This window comes from Trichoplax adhaerens, genomic scaffold (genome assembly GCF_000150275.1).
Source record: "Trichoplax adhaerens TRIADscaffold_4 genomic scaffold, whole genome shotgun sequence".
Taxonomy (NCBI): Eukaryota; Metazoa; Placozoa; class Uniplacotomia; order Trichoplacea; family Trichoplacidae; genus Trichoplax; species Trichoplax adhaerens.
In genome coordinates, this window is record NW_002060946.1 from 5,020,373 (window position 1) to 5,030,527 (window position 10,155).

At 33.8% G+C, this 10,155-nt stretch overlaps 1 protein-coding gene across 1 annotated transcript; it reads left to right on the forward strand.

Annotated features, from left to right (window-relative positions):
• Positions 1-1,241: 1,241 nt before the first annotated feature.
• On the forward strand, positions 1,242-9,830 carry TRIADDRAFT_55768 (uncharacterized protein; the record flags this gene model as incomplete). The annotated part of the gene is made up of 34 exons (XM_002111552.1): positions 1,242-1,324; positions 1,685-1,845; positions 2,226-2,251; positions 2,358-2,511; positions 2,918-2,991; positions 3,182-3,221; positions 3,421-3,505; positions 3,578-3,683; positions 3,758-3,988; positions 4,074-4,133; positions 4,328-4,510; positions 4,662-4,850; positions 4,961-5,110; positions 5,220-5,363; positions 5,439-5,532; positions 5,669-5,783; positions 5,906-6,023; positions 6,094-6,207; positions 6,289-6,513; positions 6,616-6,673; positions 6,763-6,843; positions 6,970-7,146; positions 7,234-7,315; positions 7,389-7,545; positions 7,651-7,725; positions 7,802-7,967; positions 8,070-8,281; positions 8,400-8,558; positions 8,652-8,714; positions 8,804-8,916; positions 9,071-9,158; positions 9,258-9,332; positions 9,419-9,521; positions 9,670-9,830. The coding sequence occupies 34 exons, from the start codon at positions 1,242-1,244 to the stop codon at positions 9,828-9,830; spliced, it is 4,122 nt and encodes a 1,373-aa protein (XP_002111588.1).
• Between the last annotated feature and the right edge of the window lie 325 nt (positions 9,831-10,155).

Here is a 10,155-nt window from a genome sequence, read left to right on the forward strand (position 1 = left end):
AGATTGGTTGTTCTCATTAGGTAGGCATCGCCTTACCTTTACCCCGACAACAACAATTACAACATGTTTTTCTATGCAAAACTCCTCAAACTCTTTAATCTTGCCGTTGAAGGAAATATCACTTTCTACTGTTAGATTAATGCGATAGTGCAAAGGAGACGAGACGACTTGCCCAAAATTTCATACTGTTGACTACAACACTTTAGAAAGTGCAATAGCACATTTGGTGCGTTGACAAGAATTTCTTCGTCAGCTCTTTATCTACCGGATACTGCACCAGACAGCAAAGAATCTTGTTTGTTTATCTTTAAAAAAAAAGAATGGACTGGACTGTTTGTAGAATGAACGTTGAACTCAGTATACGTAATAGAATAAAATGATCGTTTACATCTTTTCAACTAAGCAGCCTAATACTGTATTCGCTATACAGTATTCATGAAATGGGTAGTAACTGTTCTGATCAATTAAATTGCCCTATATGCTGTTTTATTTCCTAGTTAGAATACTTGACTAACAACGAGTAATTTTACATTTTTGACAACCAGCAATATTGCATTTTTACATTTGCACGATGTATTAAATTCGTGTTATTGGATCGCAAGTATAGTCTACTGTAAAGTTCAAAAATAAAAAATTGGGCCTTTTATCTCCAATACAGTATATAATATAGACTACGTATTGTACTACAGTATACTCTGTGGGAAACATTTCCAGAAGGAAAGCTATAAAACTCCTATATATTGCATTGTTAACGCAGTAATAATTAATAGTCACAATTACTTTGCCGTTAGCAGCAAACGATTAAGGTGTGATGCGATTGATTAACTTTAGGGTGAAAAGATGTAATACGTAATCAATAGCACCTTTATATACATAGCTTGTGAAAGATGATCTATTTCAACTAGCTAGCAATCAATAATAAAAATAGTTGCGTTGGAACCAATTCTACAGTGTTAGGTTAACAATTATTTCAACGGAAGAATCTCTCCCTGAATTTTGTTAGTATTAATGACAGCATCACATTGAAATATCTAACTAACGATACTGAATTTTGAATAGTGAAGCACTCAAAGTGCACAGCTAAATCATCCTAATGTCGCATTCTATCAGGCTAGTGTAAATTCTTTCCCGCAGTAGAAGACACATTTCCACGATCATTAGCTAGGCCATGATATCATGTCATGTCCAAACGTAAATTAAATTTTCACTAATCGAACTGTTGCTGTAATAATTTATAGGAAATGGTGAACCGATTCATCCTTTCCGCGTTCTTCTTACTCATATTGGGAGTTGCCTCAGTGTCGGCGATCGACAAATATGACAAGTAAGTTGACTTTCAGAAGATAGCTTGTGGTATATATGAATTCCATTGAATTTGTAATAGTGGTGTTAGTTAAAAACTACCTAGAATTTTCTTAGCATTTTACGGTATTATTATCTATGCCAGAGCATATCAGCAATATAACACACACTTTTTAATACACAATTCGATAGCAGTTAGAATAATAATTTATATTGTAACTCTTAATTTGATTCATGCAGTAACTGTTCATTGACTATACTTTTTGGACGTTATACTGTACAGTATATCATGCTCTTTCCAACGCGGGGGCTATTTAGTTTAGAAAATGCTTCTTTTAGGAGTTACGATCTCTTACTAACCAGTTACCTACTTGTATAATAGTGGCACCTATATTATCACTGCTCCAGCCATAATACGCCCTGGTCTTCCGACCATGATCAACGTAAACATTCTGAGAGCACCTCAAGCTGTAACAACTACGGCCAAGATCGTATCAAAAAATGGCACGATTATGTCCCAAAATAGTGACACATTCTATAAAGGTATGATTCTACAATGTGGCGTACGCGTATGCTATAAATCTTGGAGTTTGTCATAAATATATACAATTACTTCAGCCAAATTCGATGATGATTTCAGTTGAATGTTGTTATATTTCAATAAAATACCATCGATTGGACGAAAGAGTTTAATTTATTTATTACTTTGATAACCTACTGATGATTATATGACTGACTATAGACATTAGACATTTAACATTATTTTACCAATTTACTGTAAATAGATGCTACCGTAATTATTATTATATGAAAGTAAATGTACATTATACTCTAGCTATCATATAATTGAGATCAACCGTAGCTAAGTCATCGGTACTATCCGACATTTACTTCGATAATAAAATTTCTTTTCATTTCAATAGGTACACCAAAATCAATGACATTGCAGGTAAAATATAAATCATTCTACTAACAAATGTAATACTAGTGAGAGGGGGTGAGATTTACAAGCATTTCTTCAAATAGCTAAATTAATTAATTTTCAAAATGAATAGGTACCGAAAAACCTGAAAGATGACAATTATGTATTACTTGTCCAAAGCAGTGGGGGTTTAAGCTTTAGTCAAAACAAATCTATCAAAGTTAGTACTAAAACAAGCTCCCTATTTATTCAAACCGACAAAGCCATTTACAAGCCTGGGCAAACAAGTAAGATTAAATTTGCTGCAAAAATCAGTAACTTTCCCCTAAAATTTAATGTTCGGCCAAAAATCTTTAGCTATTGCTAACATTTTCTCGATTACATCATAGTACGTTTTCGTCTTATTTCCACCGATATGTACTTGAAGCCTAAACCAACTAATATGACCATTGAAATATTGGTAATAAGATTTTTTGTATTAAATGCAACTTAATCATTCGAGTGAATAGTGCATATGGGTAGTAATATATGTTTGATTTAAAATGTATTTCTATTAGGACCCTAATAAGTTCATTTTGACTAAATGGTCGAATTTACGAACAACGGATTTAGGTAAAACATGATAGGCCTAGATTCTAAACTCACCCTTTCTTAGTTAACGTAAGAACGCATTAATTCTGCTCTGCCTGTTAGGTATCTTGACAAAAGATTATCCTCTTGCGGATGAGCCACCTCTTGGCAAGTGGACTTTACGTATCGTAACCAAGGTAATAGCAAATAATTGGTTATAACACTAAGTATAATTCCTATTTATCTCATAGATGCATGAATGGATTGTATACGTTCATTATAAATTTTTAGGTAGTTTTTTATTCTTAGCATATACAATACCACTTAAAGTTGGCAGACTAGTAGACCTCACGCGACTAATCATTTTTGAATTACATTGAAATTTAGGATGATAAAGCGGAAAAAAGCTTTGAGATTAAAGAATATGGTATGCAATAAATATTACATTATCATGAATTGTAATCAGGAGAAAATATTGCTATTACCACTTCCGTAATGCAATAAGGCTTAAAAAATTGCTGATATTAATATGCTCCTTTTAGAATAGACAAAATATATGATTAGTAATACATATACTTTAAGAATTTTATTAACTTGTATTCTATTTTATTTTAAATTCTCTATAGTACTTCCAAGATTTAATACGAAGGTTACGTTGCCATCGTTTGGTTTGAATACCGATGACAAGCTTACGATATCCATCTCAGCAAAGTAAGCAGTTATTTATTAATTTCTATAGCGTTAGAAAAGTCGTATGAAATTCAACTAATTATTGTATCGCAGATATACCTATGGTATGCCGGTCAAAGGTGTAGCATATATTAAGTTGAACCCAAAATACTGGTATTCTAGAGGCTCAAAAATTCCTGAAATTAGAAAGGAAGAAAAGGTAATGACTTGCTATGCTGATAGAATTAATAATACGAATTTTCTATAATGAGAATTTATTAAAATTATGTTCAGATCGATGGGTATTTAAACATATCAGTTCCAACATCCGATATTAAATGGCATTTAAACAAAAATAAAGAACTAAATTACTTCAATTTACTGGTCAACGTCATCGTTATGGAAAAGTTAACGAGTATCAAGGAAAATGGAACCTCCAGCATGACTTATTATTCACGGCCTTATCGTGTTAATGTCGTGTCATCAACGTCTGCCTTTAGACCAGGAATGCCTTATCATGCTATGGTAAAACATCGTTAATTTTTTATCTTCAAGGTGACTGTGAGGTTCTAATAAATTTTGTTTTGTATACTTGTTTTCATTCATGTAGCTGGCAGTAGTTCAACCTGACGGTAAGGCCGTAGCTGCATCACTTTCCGATTATTTGACTGTACGGACAGAATACGGAAATGGTCATACTACTGTAAAGCAGCTACAGTCGAAATATGGTCTATACAAACTGAGTTGGAATATTCCTTCCAATGCAACCACGTTTTATTTTAATGTAATACTTGAAGTTGCTGTTAATGTATATCATGTTTTAATAAACATCATAAAAAATTACAATTATGATATTTCTTATAGGCATATTACGGCACTAAATCAAAGTATTCTTGGACTGCGTATCATTATCCATCGATGTGGCGAAGCAATAACAAAGAATATATTCAATTGGTAAATACTTCCAGTTCATTAAAGATTGGAAGCACAGCTACATTTGATGTTCTTTCAAGCAAGGGTATAAGTGGTGTGCGTTTAACGTTTGAAGTAAGCTGCTTAAATAATATTCAATTCAAACAATATTATAATTTGTGCTAATAATTTTTATTCGCGACTTCAGTTAACTAGAATGTTTCACCTTCCTTCTTCGTCATTAACTTAAATCGAGTCTTCAAAAATTTTATTGTTGTGTTGGTAGGTAACTTCCAGAGGAGCGATCGTGGCTAGCGGTAGCTTGGATACTACCGGCCAAAAAACTTCACTTTCTTTTACGGTAACCCAAAAAATGGCCCCAACAGCTAGGGTTCTAGCCTATTATATAGGCGATAATTACGAAGTGATAGGAGACAGTTATCAATTTCAAGTGGATGGTCTCTTTGAAAATAAGGTAATCATTTATTCATTGATTTTATAGTTTTGTTGAAATTATGCTGATTAACGATTTTAATTACAACTGACTATTGTTGATTATATCATAATACTGTATCCGAAATACAGGTTTCTCTTAACTTTGATAAATCTACTGAAGCACCAGGCAAAAATATCAAGCTTAAAGTAAAAGCATCACCATATTCCCATGTTGGCGTACTTGCTGTTGATCAGAGTGTTTTACTTATGAAAACTGGAAATGATTTGAGCGTCGCAGATGTACGACATTTTACTGTCTGATGTATTATATTTATAAGTCATGTATAACGATTCACTGAAATTTTAGCTGGTAAAATTCTGATATTTTTCTGTGATACTATAACATTAGGTAAAAAAAGAAATTCAAAGTTATGGTGGTAACAACTATTATCCGGATTATCCGATAGCATTTAAGCGATCCGTAGAATTTAAACGGACAGTTATGCCGGGCGGCGGATACTATTCCTCTAACAGTATGAAAGGAGCATTCAAAGTCAGTATTTATTGTTTGCTTTATTCACTGATTTAGATTGCATTCATGTTTAAGATATTTTTTTTTCCAAACCAGCAAGCTGGATTGGTCATATTGACAGACGCATTAGTATCTGGCAGCTCATATCCTCCAATGTATATGTTGGAGGATGGTGCCATGGCACCAAACGGTACTAATATAGTTCCTTATTCGTGTCTTTTTTATTTGTATTCCGTGGAATAAACTACTTGTAAATCTGCATAGTATGTTACACAGAAATGATTCACAATTTAATCCAAATGTTTACACCTTAATACCTTTCCTAGCTCAAGCAGGGAATGCTAACTTGGCAAATAAAGAAGAAGGTGGTGAGGTTGCTCAACCTTTGTACGTGCGAACTTTTTTTCCAGAAACCTGGCTCTGGTCGGATAAGAATGCAAGGTAATAATATTAAAAAGTTTAAATTATTACAACTTTTTTTAAAGATTTTGGCATTAAATAATGATGTATGAATTTAGTTATCATATCTTTGGAATCTGAAATCTTATTTATACTAATTGCAGCTCGTCTGGTGAGGTAGTAATCAATAGCCTGATGCCTGATACAATAACTTCATGGGTTGCAAGTGCATTCGCTGTTTCTAGTGCAACCGGGTTTGGCTTATCACCAACCCATGCTAAGGTTTGTAAGTTAAAATTTTAAACGTTTAGGTGGTATGGTACACTAATTTATAAATGTAATGATATATTAGGTTCGAGGTTTTCAGCCTTTCTTTGTGAATCTGAATCTGCCCTATTCTGTAATTCGTGGAGAGCATATGGCGCTGCAAGCAGTTGTATTCAATTATCTGTCTACGGATTTAGTTGTACGTAACATATATATGATGTCACTGTAACTGATCACTTTAAAAGATATTAACCTATTTCTAATCATTTGCTATATAAAGGTTACACTAGTTCTAGAGAGCTCCAGTAACTGGCAGAATATCGATCTAATAAACTCAAAAATTATAGGAAGTGGTTCACAACAATATCAGCTATTGGTAAAGGCAGGACAGGCTGCGAGTACCTATTTTCCAATAATGCCCATGACAATAGGAAGTATTCCGATTCTTGTAAAGGCTTCGTCGAATGTAGCTTCGGATGCAGTTGTACGACAGCTTCGAGTTGAGGTAACAAGGACGTTCTAGTAAAAGTTTAAATTTGGTATTAAATACGTAGTAGCGATGGTGACAAACCTAAGATATTAACGCTTACGAGTATAACCCTTATAGCCGGAAGGAATTAAACAGCACTACACGGAGAATTATATGATACAACTTAGTAACGGTGGTATGTTGAATAATTATAATAATCAGCTGCTTCGTAAAATTTGGGTTGTATTGTAATCGAGTCTACATAATGCTTTCTTGATGCCGTAGGTAGAGCAAGGCATACTTTTAAAGTTTCTTTACCTCCGCATCTGGTTAGTGGTTCTACCAGCGCGAAAGTTAATGTAATAGGTATGATTAATCATGATAATCTATCCCACCGTAAACATTGTTTACAGTATGGTGTAAATTTATTATCTTGAAAAGTGTTTCATGTTATAATTTTATCTTTATCACATTTTATTTCTTCATACCTAGGTGACTTAATGGGACCTAGCATTAGTAACCTGGATAGTTTACTTCAAATGCCATACGGGTGTGGTGAGCAAAATATGCTTGGTTTTGCTCCTGATATTTACATTAGTAAGTATTTGACTGCCACCAACCAAGCTACCTCGAGGATCCTAGATAAAGCCAAACGTTACATGACCAAAGGTGTGTAGCTTCAATCTAGTTATACCGTATATAAACTAATTCTGCTCTTGATATAAAGTGATTAATTACATTTGCATGAATTGATAGGTTATCAAAAAGAATTGACGTATCGTAGAAGCGCTGGTTCCTACAGTGCATTCGGAAATCGCGATAAAGCAGGAAGCATGTGGTATGCAATTGACTGTATATATGTATTACTTGATCGATATCTATACTTTCATTATTTTAAATTTATATTAAAGGTTAACAGCATTTGTTGTAAAGTGCTTTTCGCAAGCCAAACCTTTCATCTATATCGATCCTAAAGTAACACAACCAAGCATAGATTGGATAATTAAAAAGCAAAATTCGGATGGAACATTCCAAGAACCTGGTAGAGTCATCCATAAAGCAATGAAGGTATAATACAAAGCGTTTGAAAACATTTACGACCTGTGCTTGTGCCTAAAGTATTTTATGATGATAACAAATCGTTGTAAAAGTTATCATTTATGCTGATTGCAGGGTGGAGTCACAAATGATATTACGTTGGCAGCGTTTGTTTTAATTGCCATGCAAGAGAGCGGTGTTACCTCTTCGGTATTAACGTACAAGACAGATATATTTTAGGAGTACGTGCTAAGTGTTAAGCAATCATTTATATTTTAATTTACAGTCGGTCACAAGCGCAATAACTAAGACTCAACAATACTTGGAGGATAAGATTAGTACCATAAGTAGTAGTTATACAATGGCCATTGTTAATTATGCTTTAACACTAACACGTAGTACGGCTGCCAAAACAGCGTTTGCTAAATTAAAGCAAATGGCCATGACTAAAGGTATTGAACTATAGTAGTTTTTATTTTATCTGGTTGTTGGAGCAGTAATGAGCGCTCAAGTCCTATCTTGATCTCACGTAATAACATTTCGATATTTTTTAGATGGTGCCACTTATTGGAGCGCTGTTAAAGAAGCTGGTAAGCAAACTGGACGATGGTATCCACCATACGGTCAATCAAACTCTTTAAATATCGAAGCTACTAGCTATGCGTTGATGACTTACGTGCTAAATAAAGAACTAGCGGCAGCAGCTCCAATAGCAAAGTGGCTATCAATGCAAAGAAATAGTATGGGTGGATTCTCTTCAACTCAGGTACAGTATATGCTGTGGCACTAATTCGATGATATGAACTCTTTCAATTTTTCTATAAATATGTATTTGAACACCTTACGTGGAAAATAATTAATGCATGTAAAATTTCGTTTTATAGGATACCTGCGTAGCCCTTGAAGCTCTGTCACGGTATGCAGCTATGGTGTATGGGTCTGACTTAAATGCTGATATTTACATTCGGTCGACCAATAATACCAGCTTTTTGAAACACTTTAAAATAAACAACGCAAACGCCGTAGTTTTACAACAGACTGATGTAAGTAATATTAATGTCGTGAAGGTGCAAAAGCCACAGTGCAACATTTTATTATTAATGTCCTTTGATTAACTATTAATCCCGTTACTACAGGTTCCTGCCGGACAAGGAGATATAATGCTAGAAGCTAATGGTACTGGCATTGGCTTGGTGCAGGTATTTAGAAATTATTTTAATAAAGCTTTATAGTAGTTTTCTGTTATTCTTGAGGAATGTTATAACGCTTATTTTGACTGTCAATACAGTTGGGTGTTCAATACTACGTAGTCAAGGATCCTCTTGACCAATCGTTTGAAGTAGAAGTTACTGTACTTGACCACAGTACAACTGAAATTATTTATGTCAAATCATGTGGGAGGTAACCTTTTGCAAATATATTTTTGATAATATGACAAGAATATACATGACAGTTATTTCCTTTGGCATCATAGTAAAACCTTCTGAATACTTTTCGCTTGTGAATTTGTATCAAATTTAACCTTTTAAAATCTCTATATACCAACTTTTTCCAGATGGAATAGCGGCGGAACTTCAGGCATGGCAATAATGGAAATAGGCGTTCCATCTGGGTTTAGTGCTAATCAGAATAAATTGCGTGAGGTATGGCTGATTAATAGTCGGTATAGTCAGTAATCTTAACATAATGTGATCAGCCTTTTATTTAAAATGGTGAAATTTTTTATGTACTGTGCACGTCAGATCGTTAAATCGAATACCTTATCAATAAAAAGATACGAAATGTCAGGAAGTCACGTTGTTCTCTATTTCGATGAGGTACATAGCTTTAGTCATACTTTTATTGAATATTTGTAATTAACTGTTTATAAGACATTGTAATTATTGATTTAATTGATTTGAAGCTTACGAACAATAAAAAATGTGTCACGGTTATGATGGAACGAACAGTCCCGGTAGGCTTGTTGAAGCCTGTTCCGGTTAAAGTATTTGACTATTACGAGCCAGGTAGCAGATAGCACTGTAGCATCATTACTATTAGGAAATCGCTTTCAGTTGCAAAAATGCACTGGTTCCGCAATCTTTATTTATCTTTGCAATTAACTTGATTAACTGCTTTTTAACTTGTAAATAACATTTTTTTCTTTTGTTAAAGAAAAACAAGCATCAGCTTTCTACAAAGTCAGCAAATTAAGTACCGGAAGCCTCTGCAATGCTTGTTCGAGTTGTGTCGGATGCACTAGTGGTTCTGCGAAATCATCGTATAGTTTCGTATTGATTGCATTGATAACGTTACTTCTAGCTAATATGTATTAGTTACATGGTATACTACAGTACCATGTTAACGTTTCTACATATTCCTGATAGTCATAAGCTTATATATTAAGTATCCAGGAACTCTGTGTAATTCACTCGATCTATACTATGTTAAATCTATTTACTCATCAAGTGCTCTGGTAGCACTAAATAAATTTATTCTACTAATGTCTTACCATAACCTGCGTAAGTTACTAACTAATACCGAATTTAATCAAACTTGGGTAAATCATAACATAACTTCTTGCTCATTCATTATCAGTTGTTACGTACAAGTATTTCTAAATTTTAACGTAACTTCTTACTTGTTCACTATCAATTATTA